At 33.9% G+C, this 20,903-nt stretch overlaps 1 protein-coding gene across 1 annotated transcript in view; it reads left to right on the forward strand.

Annotated features, from left to right (window-relative positions):
• Positions 1–20,292, forward strand: part of LOC109098284 (collagen alpha-1(XXIV) chain) — a 96,941-nt gene extending 76,649 nt beyond the window's left edge. Inside the window, exons 46-60 of the mRNA XM_042750548.1 lie at positions 79–132; positions 290–397; positions 5,588–5,695; positions 9,254–9,361; positions 10,764–10,823; positions 11,864–11,926; positions 12,013–12,066; positions 12,166–12,201; positions 12,361–12,396; positions 13,013–13,039; positions 14,168–14,227; positions 14,340–14,508; positions 15,552–15,661; positions 17,151–17,357; positions 18,973–20,292. Coding sequence (XP_042606482.1) covers positions 79–132; positions 290–397; positions 5,588–5,695; positions 9,254–9,361; positions 10,764–10,823; positions 11,864–11,926; positions 12,013–12,066; positions 12,166–12,201; positions 12,361–12,396; positions 13,013–13,039; positions 14,168–14,227; positions 14,340–14,508; positions 15,552–15,661; positions 17,151–17,357; positions 18,973–19,119 — 1,347 coding nt within the window. The 3' untranslated portion in view covers positions 19,120–20,292. The remainder of the gene's footprint in view (positions 1–78; positions 133–289; positions 398–5,587; positions 5,696–9,253; positions 9,362–10,763; positions 10,824–11,863; positions 11,927–12,012; positions 12,067–12,165; positions 12,202–12,360; positions 12,397–13,012; positions 13,040–14,167; positions 14,228–14,339; positions 14,509–15,551; positions 15,662–17,150; positions 17,358–18,972) is intronic.
• Positions 20,293–20,903: the final 611 nt, after the last annotated feature.

The raw sequence follows: 20,903 nt of genomic DNA on the forward strand, positions 1-20,903 counted from the left end.
TTTAATTCACTCCAATCCTTCTTAGGTAACAGATTTATATAAGGGTTTTGAATAAGTGTGTGTGTGTGTGTGTTTTAGGGACTCGCTGGGAAGAAAGGATCCCGAGGTCCCGCTGGAGCTCCAGGTCCTGAAGTGAGTATTTTACACCACATGTTTATGTCTGCACAAATCACTGCATAAATCGATAATAAAAATATTATATATTTTCTTTTTTGTAAAAAAAAAAAAAAAACATTGAAAAAATACTTAGGCCTACATTTAAGATTTATGTATCTGTCATGTGTTTTAGGGTCCTGTTGGTTTGCCGGGGCCCAGAGGGACAGATGGGTATCTGGGATCCGATGGTCTTCCTGGTCTTCCTGGTTTACCGGGTCTGCCTGGATCCAAAGGCCGAACAGTGAGTCAAGTCAAGGCACCTTTATTTATAAAGGGCTTTTAACAATACAGATTGTGTCAAAGCAGCTTTACAGTATTAAATGGTGGTGGATGAGGAGATACCCCCCTCACAATGTAGAGCGCTTTGAGTGCTTTGAAAAGCAGAAAAGCTCTATATAAATGTAATGAATTATTATTATTATTTAATAGGAAAATAGTGTATCAATAATGCAAAAGGACAATAGTAAACACTATATTTTCAGTTAAAGGCAGTTCATTGAATTCAGTCATGTCATCAGCAAGCTCAGTTCAGTTTAAATAGTATCTGTGCAATCAAGTCGACGATATCGCTGGATATTAAGTGTCCCCAACTAAGCAAGACAGAGGACGACAGAGGCAAGGAACCAAAACTCCATCGGTGACTGAATGGAGAAAAAAAACCTTGGGAGAAACCAGGCTCAGTCTGGGGGCCAGTTCTCTTCTGGCCAGACAAACCAGCAGGTTGTTCCATGCTGCAGCAAAGTCAGATTGTGCAGAGGACTCAACTGGTTCCTTTGGTCTTGTCCCGGTGGCCATCTAGGAGACAAGGTCTTCACTGGGGATCTGTCTCTGGGGCTCATCTAGTTGTCCTGGTCTCCGCTAACATTCAGGCCTGTCAAGGTCATCTCTAGGTGCTGATCCACCATCTGGGCTAGATACGTACTGGATCCGGGTGCTGCATTGACCCTCTGATCTGGATAAAGGCTGGATCTGGTGGCTACAGTGACTTCGGAATAAGAAAGAAATAGACTAATATTAGCGTAGATGCCATTCTTCTAACAATGTAGCAAGTACACCGGGTGTTATGGGAAGTGTTCCCGGTTCCGGTTGTCCTAGTTAATGCAGCCTAAAACTCCTTTAACGGATTTGAATATTAGAAATGTGTTAGTGTGTTATGTGTAAGCCAGGTTAAAGAGATGGGTTTTAATCTGCATTTGACATTGAGAGCATAGGTCGTAATTAAGATATATTTTTAGATGGAAAAACGCAGCAAATGCTAGAAGCGTGGCTTTCTAAGGAAAGATTGCTATCAAATAGCACACCTAGGTTCCTAACTGATGACGAAGAATTGACAGAGCAGCCATCGAGTCTTAGACAGTGTTCTAGGTTATTACATGCGGAGGATTTAGGTCAGATAATTAACACCTCTGTTTTTTTCAGAATTTAACAATAGGAAATTACTCGTCATCCAGTTTTTTATATCGTTTATGCATTCCGTTAGTTTCTCAAATTGGTATGTTTCGCCGGGCCGCGAAGAAATATAGAGCTGAGTATCATCCGCATAACAGTGAATACTAACACCGTGTTTCCTGATGATATCTCCTAAGGGTAAAATGTAAAGCATGAAAAGTAACGGCCCTAGTACTGAGCCTTGAGGTACTCCATACTGCACTGATCATAGATATGACCCTGGAGTCTCTGTTTTCGAGGGTCAAACACACCGGAGTAGTGTGTGTTATGGGGGTTTTTTTAGAGTATTTTATGCGTTTTAAAATGAAAACACACTAGTGTAAACGTACCTTAAAACATCATTCTGATTATGTAATTTCTGTTATATCTGAACATTTTTTTAAATCATTCCATAAAGTCTCTGTTATATTCAAATCTTGGTTTGGGGGAGTTACGATAAACCTTGTTTCAATGATGAAGGCAGCAAGCCGAAACGTCTGTTATTTGTATTTATCTCCAGTTTAAATAAAGAGAATTTTAGAGTGCAGACCTTGAGTAACATTTAATATAAGAAATAGATCTTTGCACCAAAACAAAAGCTGGGAGAGCACGGTGAGTGTTGAGATTGACTGTATATGTACAAAAAACGGTGTAGAAGAAATTGATAATACATTTCACAAATAATTACAGGGAAACAGCAAATAACTATTTGCAAACCTGACTTGTGGTGTTTACCAGTGTTATTTTAGTATCATTAATATACTGTTATAGTACTTTTTCATATTTATTAGTTGTTTTAGTTTTTATTTTTATATTTTCTGTTTTCAATTTCATTTAGTTAAAGTTTTAGTAGTTTTTTTTAACATTTCTTTTCAGTTTTATTTGTAGTCATTTTAGTACTTTAAATTAAAATAATTAAAAATTTGTTGAAAATTACATTTTAATTATAAGTTTGTTATATTTTATTAGTTTTTTTGCACTTAAATTAAAAATAAATGAATATTAGACATTTTGCCTTGACAACTAAATTAAATAAATTTGGTATATTTTATTACCTTTAAATATTTCTATATGTTTTTTTTATCATTTTCTTTTTTATTTTGGTTTTAGTTTTAGTTATTTTAGTACTTCAACTTAAAGTAAATGAAAATAAGTTTAAGTTTGTTAGTTTATTAGTTTTTTGTGTCGTTTTTGTGTATTTTTATTTGGAGAAAACTTGATTTTACTGCATTAAATTGCACCATCTCTGCCCATTTTCTTGTTGAATGGCATGTATCATCTCTCATGTTAGCATGTTAAAATCAACCAAAACTGTATTTTTGTTTCCATATTCTACTTTTCCACATTCTAGTTTTCTGCATAATTCAAATGTAAAAATATCTGAAAATAATCAAGGCTTCACAGAATCCTCTAAAAAATCAGCACGAAGCAGCCCATTTCACCTTCATGTAAGTGAAACACTGAATACAAGCCAGAGATGAGGGCGTTTCTACAATCCAGACGTGATTTTCTTGATGATGAACAGTCAAGTCATTACACTTGGATGAAAAACTGTGAAGATAAATATTATTTTCTTTAGAATAACGTGTGCTAATGAATGGCTTTTAATCAAACGTTCATGTAAATCAGGCTGATTTGATGTTGATGTGACGTTCTTCACATGATTAATCTGTACTGGCTGCTTGATTTCTCTGCATCTGATGAATGAACGCTGTTCTGTAACTCATTTTGGTGGTTTTTGTCTGCTAAGCGTTCACAGATGATTGGCTGATTCAGCTGATTTTGCTGTCCTGTCTTTCATTTCTCAGCCCTTTCTTCCCGTCCCGTGTGTCCATGACTGCAGAGCGGCCGCTGAAGGCTCATTAGAGCCTCATTCAGACACAGCTTCAGTGTGTGAGAGACTGTGGTTATATAACCAACAGCCAAATGATAGATGCTTTTATAACGAGCCCCATTAAAAGAAGTCTACGAGGGAATATCGTGGTACCACAGCCATGTTCACTATGCTCAAGGGTTTATTCTGACTGATTTGCACATGTTAGATTAATAGTGAAGTGTTGAAGACTATGAAATAACATGGATGGACATATGGGAAAGATGTAATGATCAAAACAAAAACGCATGAAAACTCTCTCATATCTGAGGACTGCAGCTCTTCTCTGGACGTTCATCTGCTTCATCAACTTCATCTGATGCATCCTGGGATGCTTTTAATCTCGTAATGTTTTTTTTTAATGCTTTTAATGATTTTGAAGGAGGAGCATGTGTGATTATGAGCAATTAATTATGCTTTCATCTGGTTTGACTCGTACATAAAAAAAAAAGATTCTACAGATTTATAAATCATTTAAATGTTTTTATTATTATTATTATTATTCAGTTTTAGTATTTTAGTACTTTAACTTAAAACTAAATGAAAATTAGAAATGTTAGAACTAATTGAAGTAAAATAATTCTAAAATAATTGAATGTCTATATAGTTCCTTTATAAAAAAAATTTTTTTGTAATTTTAATACTTCAACTTATGAAATGAAAATGGGCAACTAAATGAAACCAAATAAGTTTACATTTTGTTATATTTCATTACATTTACATTTACATTTAATTATTTAGCAGACGCTTTTATCTAAAGTGACTTACAAATGAGAACAATAGAAGCAATCAGACCAACGAGAGAACAACAACAGTATACAAGTGCCATGACAAGTCTCAGTTAGTCTACTACAGAACACATAGCTATGTTTTTTGTTTGTTTGTTTGTTTTTTAAAGAATAGAACAGAATAGAATAGAATAGAATAGGAAAGGAAAGGAAAGGAAAGGAAAGGAATGGGAAAAGGAAAGGAAAGGAAAGGAAAGGAAAGGAAAGGAAAGGAAAGGAAAGGAAAGGAAAGGAAAGGAAAGTGCTAGTATTAGTTGGTCAAGTGCTGGCTGTGTCATATAGATGTTTTTTGAAGATAAGTAATGACTCAGCTGTTCGAACTGTTCCTCCAGCTGGGCACAGTCCAGGAAAACGTGCGTGAGAGTGATTTTGAGAGTGACCAGTTTAGTTTTGGGGATTTAAATTTTTTTATTTTAGTTTTAGTTATTTTTTTGTTTTTTTAGTTTTTATGAAAATGATAACTGCTGTCATGACAAGTAACTGAAATCAAAAATATATATATATATATATATATATATATATATATATATATAAAGTATATATATATGTCAGTAAATGAAAAGTGCTGTCAGTAAATGAAAATATTTAATCCTGATTAATCGCATGAAATTGTTCAAAAATCATGTTTTTTTTGGGGGGTTTTTTTTGTCCTGCTTTCCAATTAATATGAATCAAACTGCAGTTGGGTTGTTTTGATTAAATAATAATAATAAAATACAGCTAACTAACACAATAAAACACAAAAAAACATGGTAACACAATAAAAAAACATGATTTAAGAAAAGTTTTTTGCAACTAAACTCTGATTGAACACTAATAACCCCAGTGTTTACATGGTGCTCCAGTGGACTTCGAAGAGCCCAGTGTTGTTTTCTCGTGTCTCTCTCTGTGTTTCTTCCTGTGAACATCACTGGATGAAATGTGTGTGTTGTGTTGAGCTGGCTCTGTCTCTGTGTTTGACGTTACACTCATAAACTCTTACAGACGAATCCCAGACTCAGCGCTGTCCTTCATCAGCTCATGCTCTTTTCACCTCTGCTCTGTGTTTATTCTCTATAATGAACGTCTTGTCTTGGTTTAGGCACATTAAAGCACGTGAGGAAGTTTCATGTTGCATCTGAGCGACATTCAAAGCCATCCATCAGTTCAGCTCGTGTTTTATCTGTCATTTAACAGCTGATGTCATTATTATACAATTATAGCTTGGAGCTCGCGTTCTCTTTTTTTGTGCAATATGCTTATGCTTTTTGCAAGATGTTGTTATAGGAATTGTATTGAGCAGTGTTTTGGATTCTGTACTGAGCTCTGATTGGCTGCTGCTTTGATTGACGTGTGTGTGCAGGGTCAGCGCGGTGACGTTGGTCTGGAGGGGAGGGCGGGACTTCCTGGCCCACGGGGCGAGCTCGGACTTCCTGGTGTCATCGGAGAGAGAGGGCCAGCGGGGTCAAAGGTCAAAAACCCTGAATTCTCTCTTTAGATTTTTTTTCGACTTTGATAATGTATTATATATGACAAAAGGTGTAGCACAAACAGTATTTACTACAGTATGTCTACAGTATTCACCCTTGACCTTTGACCTGTGCAGGGTGAGATGGGTTTGGCGGCGTTGGTGACAGAGGACCAGGGGTGCTAAAGGCATGGAGGGGGCGACGGGAGACCAGGGCATGAAAGGAGAGCAAGGTGCCAAAGGAGAAGCAGTGAGTGTCATCATTTCTCACGTGTGTATTTACTCAACCTCACATTTGGTATGAAAATACCATGAAAATACCATGCTAGAGTTTGTCAGGTTATACTTAACTAAATCTAAAACCATAAAAAGAGTTTTGTTACTTGAAATTAAATAAACGAACTAAAATAAAATAAAAAATAACATCTGTTGTGTATTTCGACACATATATATATATATATATATATACTTTTTAATTTTTAAATATTTATTTATGTGTACTAAAATACTAAAACTGAAATAAAAATGCATAAAAAGCTATATAGACATAATAAAATAAATAAATCAAATTTAAATAATTTTTAAATTATTTATGTGTACTGAAATAACTAAAACTGAAATAAAAATGCATAAAAAGCTATATAGACATAATAAAATAAATAAATAAATAAAAATGACAACAAAACACAGCAAAATTATTAAAACTACATTTAAAACTAAATTACTAAAACTACATATCTCTGTACAGAATTTTTTTCTTTTCTTTTTTTTCAGTACTTTTTTAGTCATGCTAGAAGAAAGAGCTCTTTATGTATAAAATAATCTAAAAATATTTAAAAATACATATTTTAAAAATAGTAAAACAATGTCAAATACCAAATGATAAAAAAATAGCTTGATCAGACAGTTCCGACTTTTTACTGTTATTTTGAAATTATATATATAATAAATAATTAATAATATATATATATTAGTTTAACTGTAACTAGAATAACAACTAAAAAAAAAAATAATTTAAAAAAAACTTATATACATAGAAAATAACAGAACAACAAAAAAACCTAAACAAAACAAATTACTAAAACTATTACTAAAATTAAAGCAAAAACAGAAAATAGCAAAATCTCTAAATATAAGCAAAAACTATAATAGCATCTCAGTGATACTAAAATAACTCTGAATCTGATATCGTGTGATTTACTTATTTATTTTCCTACCGTAAAAAAAACTGGCCGTCTGATTGCGTTCTTGTGACAGATGATCATAAATCCAGGGTTTTTTTCCTGGACTTGGTCTAAATGTCGTCGGGTCTCTATATGTAAGAGTTTGAGTGTTGTAAGCAGATCGGTGGAGTAAACATGAGGACAAACCAGCTGCTCCACTTTCTTACATAACTCAGGAAAAGACAATAAAGGCCGAGAGCGAGCAGGAATTCCAAGCGTCCGGATCGGGAATATCATCTTCCCGGCCGCGAATGGTGGATGAACGTCTGTGGATGTTGACTTAAAATAATGTCCTCCTGAAGACGAAAGTGCTCTCTGCGCCGTCGGTGTGAAATCATGTTCAGAAACAGACAGACCAGTGACAGGGATCTGACAGAGTGAAGAGGGAGAAGGGAACAGGAAGTTGTTGTAGTCTGGAAGGTGACCCAGTTTTCTGTTTTTTCCCGCAGGGTGAGGTGGGAGACGCAGGTATGCTGGGACTCCAGGGCTTTCCGGGACCCAAGGTTAGTGTTCAGCATTAAACCAGAGCGGTGGAGAAGTGTTCAGACGGGTCACAAGACACTCGAACACACAACAGTTCAACCCTGCAACACACATCACAATGTTCATCAATCAAGAGCTTTAGCATTTTATTTTATTTAATGAATGTATCAAAATGCATTTAATTACTTATTGTAATGAAGGTAAATTTATCTATCACTTCAAATGCATTTATTATCTATTTTTTATTACACAGAACACATAGCTATGTTTTTTGTTTTTGTTTGTTTGTTTTTTAAAGAATAGAACAGAAAGAATAGAATAGAATAGAATAGAATAGAATAGAATCGGAAGGAAAGGAAAGGAAAGGAAAAGGAAAGGAAAGAAAGAAAAGGAAAGGAAAAGGAAGAAAAAGGGAAAGGAAAGGAAAGGACAAGGAAAAAGGAAAAAGAAAAAGGAAAAGGAAAGTGCTAGTAGATTAGGTTGGTCAAGTGCTGGCTGTGTCATATAGAGTTTTTTTGAAGATAAGTATGACTCAGCTGTTCGAACTGTTCCTCCAGCTGGGCACAGTCCAGGAAAACGTCCGTGAGAGTGATTTTGAGAGTGACCAGTTAGTTTTGGGGATTTAAATTTTTTTATTTTAGTTTTAGTTATTTTAGTACTTCAACAAACTAAATGAAAATGATAACTGCTGTCATGACAAGTAACTGAAATCAAATATATATATATATATATATATATATATATATATATATATATATATATATATATATCTAATATCATAGATTATATTATATATATGATCAAGTGCTGTCAGTAAATGAAAATATTTAATCTGATTTAATAGCAAATGATTGTTAAAATTGTTCAAAAATCATGTTTTTGGGGGGGGGGGGTTTTGTCCTGCTTTTCAATTAATATTAATCACAAACTGCAGTTGGGTTGTTTTGATTAAATAATAATAATAAAATACAGCTAACTAACACAATAAAACACAAAAAAACATGGTAACACAATAAAAAAACATGATTTAAGAAAAGTTTTTTGCAACTAAACTCTGATTGAACACTAATAACCCAATGTTTACATGGTGCTCCAGTGGACTTCGAAGAGCCCAGTGTTGTTTTCTCGTGTCTCTCTCAGTGTTTCTTTCCTGTGAACATAACTGGATGAAATGTGTGTGTTGTGTTGAGCTGGCTCTGTCTCTGTGGTTTGACGTTACACTCATAAACTCTTACAGACGAATCCCAGACTCAGCGCTGTCCTTCATCAGCTCATGCTCTTTTCACCTCTGCTCTGTGTTTATTTCCCATAATGAACGTCTTGTCTTGGTTTAGGCACATTAAAGCACGTGAGGAAGTTTCATGTTGCGTCCGAGCGACATTCAAAGCCATCCATCAGTTCAGCTCGTGTTTTATCTGTCATTTAAGAGTTGATGTCATTATTATACAATTATAGCTTGGAGCTCGCGTTTCTCTTTTTTTTTGCGCAATATGCTTAGATGCTTTTTGCAAGATGTTGTTATAGGAATTGTATTGAGCAGGTTTTGGATTTCTGTACGGAGCTCTGATTGGCTGCTGCTTTGATTGACGCGTGGTGTGCAGCGGGGTCAGCGCGGGTGACGTTGGTACCTGGAGGGGAGGCGGGACCTTCCCTGGCCCACGGGGCGAGCTCGGACTCCTGGTGTCAATCGGAGAGAGAGGGCCTGGGGGGTCAAAAGGTCAAAAAAAACCCTGAATTCTCTCTTTAGATTTTTTTTCGACTTTGATAATGTATTATATATGACAAAAGGTGTAGCACAAACAGTATTTACTACAGTATGTCTACAGTATTCACCCTTGACCTTTGACCTGTGCAGGGTGAGATGGGTTTGGCGGGTGACAGAGGACCGGGGGGTGCTAAAGGCATGGAGGGGGCGACGGGAGACCAGGGCATGAAAGGAGAGCAAGGTGCCAAAGGAGAAGCAGTGAGTGTCATCATTTCTCACGTGTGTATTTACTCAACCTCACATTTGGTGTGGAAAAATACCATGAAAATACCAATGCTAGAGTTTTGTCAGGTTATACTTAACTAAATCTAAAACCATAAAAAGAGTTTTGTTACTTGAAATTAAATAAACAAACTAACAATAAAATAAAAAATAACATCTGTTGTGTATTTCGACACATTATATATATATCATAGCATATACTTTTTTTAATTTTTAAATATTTATTTATGTGTACTAAAATACTAAAACTGAAATAAAAATGCATAAAAAGCTATATAGACATAATAAAATAAATAAATCAAATTTAAATAATTTTTAAAATATTTATGTGTACTGAAATAACTAAAACTGAAATAAAAATGCATAAAAAGCTATATAGACATAATAAAATAAATAAATAAATAAAATGACAACAATACACAGCAAATTATTACAACTACACTTTAAAACTACATACAAAATATACAGTAATTCTGTACAGATTTTTTTTTCTTTTTTTCAGTACTTTTTTTAGTCATGCTAGAAAAAGCTCTTTATGTATAAAATAATCTAAAATATTTAAAAATACATATTTAAAAATAGTAAAACAATTCAAATACCAAATGATAAAAAAATAGCTTGATCAGACAGTTCAGACTTTTACTTTATTTTGAAATTATATATATAATATATAATTAAATATATATATTAGTTTAACTGGTACTAGAATAACAACTAAAAATGAATAATAATTAAAAAAAAACTTATATACATAGAAAAATAATAACAGAAAAAATCCTAAACAAAACAAAATTACTAAAACTATTACTAAAATTAAAGCAAAAACAGAAAATAGCAAAATTCTAAATATAAGCTAAAACTATAATAGCATCTCAGTGATACTAAAATAACTCTGAATCTGATATCGTGTGATTTACTTATTTATTTTCCTACCGTAAAAAAAAACTGGCCGTCTGATTGCGTTCTTGTGACAGATGATCATAAATCCAGGGTTTTTTTCCTGGACTTGGTCTAAATGTCGTCGGGTCTCTTATGTAAGAGTTTGAGTGATTGTAAGCAGATCGTGGAGTAAACATGAGACAAACCAGCTGCTCCACTTTCTTACATAACTCAGGAAAAGACAATAAAGGCCGAGAGCGAGCAGGAATTCCAAGCGTCTGGATCGGGAATATCATCTTCCCGGCCGCGGGTGAATGAACGTCTGTGGATGTTGACTTAAAATAATGTCCTCCTGAAGATGAAAGTGATCCTCGCCGTAGGTGAAATCATGTCAGAAGCAGACAGACCAGTGACAGGATCTGACAGAGTGAAGAGGGAGAAGGGAACAGGAAGTTGTTGTAGTCTGGAAGGTGACCCAGTTTTCTGTTTTTTCCCGCAGGGTGAGGTGGGAGACGCAGGATTATGCTGGGGACTCCAGGCTCTTTCCGGGGACCCAAGGGTTAGTGTTCAGCATTAAACCAGAGCGGTGGAGAAGTGTTCAGACGGGTCACAAGACACTCGAACACACAACAGTTCAACCCTGCAACACATCACAATGTTCATCAATCAAGAGCTTTAGCATTTTATTTTATTTAGAATGTATTTTAATTACTTATTGTAATGAAGGTATTTATCTATCACTTCAAATGCATTTATTATCTATTTTTTATTTTAATTTTAATTTATTTTTTAAATTAATTTTTAAAGTTCAAATGCATTTATTATCTATTTTTTATTTTAATTTTAATTTAATTTTTTTTGTTCGTTTCATACCTTATTTAATCTGTCTATCTATATACACTTAAAAATATTAATATGAATTAATTAATATTAGCTTAATTAGTTTAATTTCAATTATGCAATAGAATTTAAATTAGATTATAATGATTTAATTTTTAATTTATTTATTGATATATGTATTACTTAAAACTTATTTATTTATTTCATACAATTTAATTAGTCTTTTTTGTCTATCTAGCTACACACATAAATATTGAACATAGCTTAAATTAATATAATTTAAATAATATTTTAGTTATTTAATTTTAACATTTATTTAATTAATTATTTAAATTATTTCATTAATTATTTTTTTATTAAATTAAATCTATGTATCTATCTATACAAACATTTAAAGTATTAGCTTAAAATTTAATTAAAATGTAAGTTATTTAATATAATTTAAATATTTATTTGATTTATTTATCCATTGTTTACTTAAAATGTATTTATTATTTAAATAATTTCATTAATTTAATCTACAAACATAAATAAATATTAATCAACACACAAATATATATAAATCGTATTCTCTTAATTTTTTTAAATTATTTATTATCAAAATGAAATCATATTATGTATGTATATGAATTGTCGTCTGTTACTTCCATGAGTATTACTTCCATGAATGTTTAATATTTCACAAGTGCACAAACTCAAGACACACATCATACAGTCCTCTGAAGATGGTTATTAAATGCATCTTTTTCTGTGTTTCAGGGTCCAGATGGAGATTTGGGGTTCGCTGGTATTCCTGGACTCAAAGGACCGACGGGAATTCTGGTCTGTCTCTTCATCTTCTCAGTAAATCAGTGTGAATGTTTGTTGTCGTCTAATGCATCTCAGTCATGTGTCTGTGTGTGTCTCAGGGTTTCTCTGGTCCTGTAGGTCCGCTGGGAATGATCGGTCCGGTCGGGAAGCCTGTAAGTGTTCCGATGCTTTATCAGTGTTTATGACATGCGTGTTATTCACAATCGTGCCTGATGAATGTCACATAAAGGATGTGTTCAATGCTTTCTCAGGGTGCCAGAGGACCCAAAGGAAGCCGTGGAGAGATGGTAAGATGTGCTCTTCATACACATGTGCTCTGTTTAGTCTGCTGCCAGATCACAGACTCTTCATCATCATCATCAGGAGCCGAAGCTCTAGTTCAACTGTTTGGTTAAATGATTTAGAGAAACGAGTGAATGTAAAGTTTTGCTGATCTCTTTCTACAGGGGCCTCAGGGGCCGCGGGGCAGTCCAGGGCCACAGGTACATACACACTGTTATAAAACAGATAGTTCCGGTCCTTGACTCTGATTGGTTGAGCCACGTTCGAAGCTGTTGTAAATTACTCTACAAAGTAACAAACACCTTTGTTTACTTCTGTGTGTTGCTCGCCAACCAATTTGTTGCAACCACAACTGTTTCTGAGGAACTACATTGTTTGGTGGAAGAATACAGTTTTTATTAATATCCTTACACTTTATTTGCTCTGTTTTATTTTGTGAAACCTTACTGCATGGAATAACCGTTTTATAAAAGCAATAACCCTCGTGAAGCCGTGGTTTACAGTGAATTTATAACAGCTAAGGAGGTTTTAGTCACTCCGCTTCGCCTATTAGCTGTTATAAAATCACTGTAAACCACGGCTTCACGGGGGTTATTGCTTTATTATCACACTACAGAAAAATTATAAAGATTATCAAGCTTAATGTTGATTCTGTATTAATCAGAATATTTATTATTTTAACAGTGATTCGTGCGTTTGTTAATTAAGGCCTAAATATTGCATTATAATTTGGCTACAGGCATGCATTAGGGTTAGGTTATTATTATGATAAAATATGAACGTTTATAATTGTTTATGTTCTGTGTTGATTGACAGGGGCCTCCAGGTTCACCCGGCCCGTCGGTAAGAATCAAACCCGTCATCTGACTCACAGCTCACTGTAATTGTGTAATTGCACTCGTTAAACATTTACACGTGTCATTATTTCACATTTACATCCATTCATTTGGCAGACACTTTTAGTTAATGCAAGTCTTGTTTTCCTGTGCAAATATCAAGATGCATTTCATTGAGAAACAAAATGACTTAAGATATTAAAGTCTTGTTTACTAAAAAAAAAAAAAAATTCTCAAAATGATGTGACTATCATTAAAACAACAAAAAATATCTGCCAATGGAGCACGAAAAACAAACAGCCATTGATTGCATTTTTTTTTTGTTTTTTTAAATATATTTTTTAAATTATGATAAATTTTTTTCCCAATAAGAAGACTGGCTATCTTTTGTAAGTTTGCTAATTTAAAGCAATAGTTCACGCAAAAATTTAAATTTGCCAAGAATCTACACACACTCGGGCCATCCGAGAATTGGAGAAATGTAGCATTGCATCAGTGTCTCATCAATGGATGTGAATGGGTGCCGTCAGAATGAGAGTCCAAACAGCTGATAAAAACATCACAATAATCCACAGCACTCCAGTCCATCAGTTAACATCTGGAGAAGACAAAAGATGAAACACATCCAGCATTAAGATGTTTTTAATTAAAATACGAGTCTATAATCCATAATAACACTTCCTCCAGTGAAAAAGTGTTCTGGTGTGAATCAGGAGAGAAATCTGCACAGATCAAGCAGCGTTTACAAGCCAAAACAGCTCTAATATGTGGGTGGATTCTGATGTGAGAGACAACAGGAGATGCACTTTTTACTGATGTGAGAGACAACAGGAGATTATGGACTCATATTTGAGTTAAAAAAACGTTGTAATGCTGGATTTGTTTCAGCTTTTGTCTTCTCCAGATGTGAACTGATGGACTGGAGTGCTGTGGATTATTGTGATGTTTTTAATCAGCTTTTCAGACTCTCATTCTGACGGCACCCATTCACATCCATTGGTGAGAAAGTGACGGAATCATCTAAAATAAACCTGAATTTTGTGATCTTCAAGGACACACACTACTGGAATAGAAAAGATGCGCTGGAAGGTTCTTTGAGGATGTTTCTTCATCCTCATGTTTTCTCGTCTCACAGATACGCATTAATATGGACGTTCAAGCGCTGATGGAGTCCAATACGCATCTAGAGCTGGAGGTGAAGACTTTAAGATTGCTTTCTGAACACTGATAATGTGCACTAATGAAGAACAACCAAAGAACTGTAACAGATTTTATTCTTGCTGTTTTTGTTCTTGTTGTGTTCTCAGAGTTATCAGAACACAGACGCGAGTCTGTCGGAGCAGAGCGCTGAGATCTTCAGGACGCTGCGGTACCTGAGCAGCGTCATCGACGGCATGAAAACACAGCTGGGAACCAGAGAAAACCCGGCCCGCTTCTGCAGAGACCTGCTGGACTGCCGACACAAGATGAGCGACGGTGGGATCCTCTCTGACTCCAAGCTGTGTTTTTTAGCATTCAGATACTAGTATAGTCTTATTAATACTTTCAGTTCGATTTTATTTTTATGTGTTGTTTTCATTTTCATTTTAGTTAATATTTTAGTCAATTTGATGTGTTTTTTGTCTTTTTTATTAGTTTATATATATATATATATATATATATATATATATATATATATATATATATATATATATATAGTTTTAATTATGTTAGTAAGTCAAATTAAATGAAAATGAGATATGTTGCATTGGAAGATAGCTGAAATAAATCAAGTTATTTTAGATTTTATTATTTAATTTAAGTTAATGTTTATTTTTAAAGTAACAGAATTTTTTATGGTCTTAGTTTTAGTTATCCAACACAATATCTTCAATATATGTTGATATTTGCAGTATTTAGCAGAGTATTGATATATTCAGTTAATTAACCAAGATTCATTTCATAATTCAAAAAGTTTCAAGAAATATATGTCCTTTCATAAAAATAGTTATTTAGTGGGGGGGGGGTGCTTTCTTTTAACCTTTTAATTTAGATTAAACTTAGATTATACATTACCATTCAAATGTATTGAATAATTAAGATCTTTGAATATTTTATAAACAGGTCTCTTCTGCTCACCAAGGCTGCATTTATTTGACTAAAAATACAGTAAAAATAGGAAATTTGTGAAATATTATTGTCTGTTTTTTGTAATAAGTTTTTTATGTGTGTATCTGTTTTAATGTGTTTTTTTTTTTTTGTGTTGTGGCTGTATTTTTTTTGAGTATTTACTCCAGTCTTCAGTGTCACATGATCTTCAGAAATCATTCTAATATGATGATTTGCTGCTCAAGAAACATTTCTGATTATTATCAATGTTGAAAACAGCTGTGCTGCTTCAGATTTTTGAGAAAACCGACTTTTGACTTGCAGTGTAATAATAATAATGTATTGTTTTAAATCATCTTGAGGTGCAGTAAGTCATTCACTGGTTTCTACAGCTCACTGACTGAGTGTTTTGTCGTATCTGTGTTGATCAGGATTGTTCTGGATCGATCCAAATCTGGGCTGCACGTCTGACGCCATCCAGGTGTTCTGTAACTTCACGGCAGGAGGACAGACCTGCATAAACCCCGTTACAACAGATAAGGTACTGTGATATACATGCTACCGTTGCTATTACTGTACAGCTGATACATGCATATAAACACAAATGAGAACCAGGGTTACTCTCTTTAACCTAGAGTTAACGAAAACTTAAACTAAAACTAAAATTTAAACAATTAAAAAAAAAATTTGTTATTTGAAATAAAATAAACGTTTACTGAAATAAGATAAAGTATAAAAAACCTTTAACTTCAACTAGCTGCCAAAGTAACATTTCTCATTTTAATGCAGTTTAACTGGATGTGCTAAATTAATATGTTTTAATGGTTATGTGTTATAATAAAATATTCAGCTATACAGTATATAAAAGCAAACTACTACGAACACATAACAAAATTACTAAAACTTTATAATATAATAGTCTCTCAATGTTACTAAATTAAAACAGTCACAAGTAAAACTAAAATTATTTTAATAAAAAAATCATTACTTTAAATAAAAGAAACATTAACTGAAATATAAAATTAAACTTTAATAATTTCAACTTGAAGTGCTAACTAAAACTAAAAACTATATTGGTATATTTAAAAAGAAAACTGATAAAAATGACAAAAAACTAAATGAATTAACTTGAACTTGAACTTAAACTAAAACTTAAATAAAAAATAATTTTAAGAATTATAGAATTAATTTATTTAATTAAATTAATTATATATAAGCATATATAACAATAGAAACTACTGAAAATGACAAAAACACATAGCAAAATTACTAAAATTAAAAATAAATACTTGATGAATATTTAATGAAATAAACATTACTGAAATAAATTATTTTAAAACCATGTGCATCAATTAGTTGCCAAGGCAACATTTCTCTCTTTCATGAAGTTAAGTTGAAGTACTAAAATAAATAGATATATTTAAAACTAAAAAAATAGAATTTTTTTTTTTTAAATTAAACTCCAACTACGAATACAAATCCTCTGTCAAATAATGTCCAACAGTCCAAAACGAAAATGATTTTAGTCTCTCATTTCAGAAAAAGGACACAACCAAAACAAAATGCACACATTTTTAACTAAAAACATTTTAAAAACTACATTTTTAAACTAAAATTAAAATGAAAAGAAAAAATATTAAAATTAAATATTATACTGACACTGTAAGAATCAATCAAAATAGTTTATTTTGTAAAGCCACTCAAAGATATTGAGTGTTTATGGTTCAAGGCTTTGGTTAACCCTGCTGAGGTTTTACTGTAAAGACGAGTCCAGATGTATGACACACTGAACATGATTCGACGGGTTCGTCCGATCACGGACTTACTAAAGAGAAAATAAATGAGAAGCATTTGATGTCAAGCTGCGATATTGCATTTCCTCTGAAAGGCAAATCTGAGTTGAATTAAAATCTGATTTCCTGTAAGCCTGATCGTTTGTCAGCTTCAGCCGTAAACACACAGTTGCCAAAACGCAGAGAAGTTGATTATCTAAACACTGAGTTTAAGAAGCTGGATGTTTGATTTCTCAGGCCGCGTTTGATGTCGGGAAAGTCCAGATGAAGTTCTTACACTTACTGAGCGTCACGGCGACCCAGACCGTTTCCCTCCACTGCTTCAGTGACCCGGCGACGGTTGCCATGGAGACACCTCGGGCCCTGCGTTTCCGGGGTTGGAACGGCCAGGTGTTCGAGGAAAACTCGCCTCGGAGTCCACATGTGGTTCTGGACGACTGTGAGGTGAGCCGAGTGTGGGTTAAAGAGATGTCACCATTTTTAGCTGAAACTGTGGCCCTTGGTGATTCATAAAATCAAAAAAGTCAATGGCTACCGTCACTTTGAGAGCACACACAGTTAACACAAAATTAACATCCGTGGCTCCTGATGATATATTGAGGTCTTATGAAGCGAAACGATCAGTCTGTGCAAAACCATGAACATTATTCACAGCATTATTACCTCTGATCCAGAGCCTCGGGTCAAGGATCCGCAGTGAATCATTCTTTGGTTCGAGAAGGAATCATTCTTTTGAACCGGTTCTTTTTCTCAATCAGACTGAATCATCTGAAACAGTTCACGGCTCGAGTAGCACAGATCGATAAGTTACTCAATTAAACTCACTTTCTGACGCTTCACAGTCACTGCGACTTGAAATGAGCCGAAACAGCGGCGTATCTGATTCTATGATGAATGAACTGATTCAAGGCTCCAGTTCCTCCAACAGTCACTGAACCCAGGAACCGAAGACCGATGAGCCGCTGATATGAGCGCGTGTGAACCCAACACTTGAATGAAGGGGTGAAATTACAGTTTTTATGGTTTCTCACTGTTTATGTAAAAAGGTGAGCTGATGAAGATCAGTTTGTTCACTTTATCTGATTTAGGCATCATTATTGGGTGCTTTAATAATATAATTGCATGTGCGTTATGTCACTTTGTGATTATGTAAACAAACTAGTGAATTGAACCAGTTCATTAAAGGGATAGTTCACCCAAAAATGAAAATTCTGTCATTAATTACTCAACCTCTTGTCATTCCAAACCCGTAAGACCTTCGTTCATCTTCAGAACACAAATTAAGATATTTTTGATGAAATCCGAGAGCTTTCTGACCATCCACGATCAAGGTCCAGAAAGGTACTAAGAACATGGCTGAAATAGTCCAATTGATGTCAGTGGTTCAACCGTAATTTTATGAAGCTATGAGAATACTTTTGTGTGTGCTAAAAAAACAAACAAACATATAACAACTTTATTCACAATATTTCTCCCCCGAGTAACCATCTACCGCCATTATGGAGAGTACCACGACGTTCATTTTAAAGGATTTGTGATTTATGTATTTGAGTTGTATATAAAATTTACATCCATTTAGATTGTGAAGCTTTACCATAAACAGCTTAATAAACCCAATATGATTCATATTTATCAGTCATAAATAAATGAAACGGGTCAGTTTTCTATAATAGTAGTAATCAACTGAATGTGTTTAGGTTGACAATGACCAGCTTTATATATTCATCATCAATAAATTTAATTGGTTTCAATCTCATACATTTTAGAGCTCTCTTTAAATATCGCTTGTTCCAGAGCTAGTCAAAATCCATACTTTTTAATTGAATAAATGCAGTTGTTTTCACAATAGATTTATGCTGATTCTAATACATGCATCTGATTATTCAAATCAAATCAAATAGATGCATATGGTTAATAAATAAACTATACCATGATTTTTTTTTTTTTTTTTGAGTGCAGAAATCTGACCCATTTCATTTATGCATGACTTACAAATTCGACCAAGTGCGATCTATTTTCCAGAAAATGTATCTAGATGTTTGCCTGTTTTTCTGAACAGATCCGTGATGGCAGCTGGCATCAGTCACGATTCCTGTTTCAAACCCAAGGCACTCAGCAGCTTCCCATCGTGGACATTCAAGGTCTCCATCCCTCACGTCCAGGAGACCAGCGGCACGTTGAAGTGGGTCCTGTTTGCTTCCTGTGAAATCACTGAAGGTCTTGAAACGGTCCTGATGCTCAAATCAGACCCCCCACCCCCGAAGACCAAGTGCGTCTCCAACCCGAGTGTTTTGAAAGACTGCTGTTGTGTATTATCTTTTGCGGTTCAGTATGTCAGGTGATTTTACCCTTCAAACATGCACAAAGTCTCGGGTGAAGTCCCTGTAGATCGTGCGTTCGATCTCGAATCACTGCTAGAAAAGGCCGACCTGGACTCTTTAGACGGTGCTCTACCTCCTTCACGTACAGGTGCTTGCGTTCAGGTGCATCCGGCCCCAAACAAACTCTACGCAAGGACACAAATGCAAACTCCGTTTGGTGCATCATTGTGTTTTGTAATTTGTCTCAACAATCAGTTTTTCTTTTAAATCAAGGTGGAGGTGCAAGTTCGATAAAGTTAGAGTAGTTACGAATACGGTTTTTATAAGAACACTAGCTATGTTTCCCTTCACGTGTTTTTAAAGGAATTTTGGAGTATTGCATAAAAACGCTGGATAGAAACACCAATAAGTGCATAAAATCTTAACAAATTGGAGCATCATATATATATATATAAAAAAAAAAAAACATTTGATGGAAGTGTCAAAATGTGCATAATATCTTTAACATATTGATGGAAATGCCAGCAAGTGCATGGAATCTTAAATAAATTGAGGTATCACATAAAAAAAAAAAACGCTGAATAAAAATTCCAAGAAGTGCATAAAATTATGAAATGCCAGTAAGTGGATGGCCCCTAAAAAAATGGGGTTATCACATAAAAAAATAAAAAATAAAATAAAATAAAACGCTGGATGGAAAAGCCAGAAAGCGCATTCAATTCTAAAAAAAAAAAAAAAAAAAAAAAAGGGGGTGTTACATTAAAAAATCCAGATGAAAACACCAAGAAGTGCATAAAAAACTGAAAATTTTGGGGAATGACAAAAAAAAATCTTGATGGAAACACCGAGAAGTCCACAAATTCATAAAAATATTGGGGGTTTGCATAAAAGCACTGGATGGAAATGGGGAGAAAAAAAATTTAATTGTGAAAAATTGGGGTTTTGCATAAAAATGCAGAATGGAAATGGAAAAAATGTGTGAAATCTTAAAAGAAATTGGGGTTTTACATAAAACAGATGCTGGATGGAAATGCCAAGAAGCACATAAAATCTTTAAATAAAAATTGGGGTATCACATTAAAAACATAAAACAAATCGGGTATCGAATAGAAATAATGAATGGAAGCTCCAAGAAGTGCATTTAAAGCTTAAAATGTGCAGAAAAATGTATTGAGGATGCTACTTTATTGTTCGTTTATTGTTTGTGTAAGTAAATATGCAAATTATGATGTATGATGGATTTACATTTACAGCAACTTTTTATTATTTTATTACTGATACTTTGCGCCAGTTTCTCAGGAAGTGAAGATTTCGTTTGCTTAAACATATGGTATAGAAACAGCATTTTATTCACAAATGTTTCGTGCGATATATGAATTGTTTTGCAAGTTTTAGATGGAAACAGCTACAGACCAAGACGTTTGCAGGAATCACTTTGAGCACCTCAGAAACACAAGGATGCATAATTTTATGTACATCAGTTTGCATTGGTGTATTTGCGTGCAGTATGTTTCTGGCCGCAAGTTGTTTGTTTGTGCTTGCTTTTTCTTTTGTACTTTTGCGTTTGGTCATTTCTATCACAACAAACCTAATTTATATGAACAGTGTGTTGATAAGTTATGTTACACATCGGCTTAATATACTTTATACGTTAAGGAAAAAGTTTGCT

The sequence above is a fragment of the Cyprinus carpio genome, chromosome B23, assembly GCF_018340385.1.
Source record: "Cyprinus carpio isolate SPL01 chromosome B23, ASM1834038v1, whole genome shotgun sequence".
NCBI lineage: Eukaryota > Metazoa > Chordata > Actinopteri > Cypriniformes > Cyprinidae > Cyprinus > Cyprinus carpio.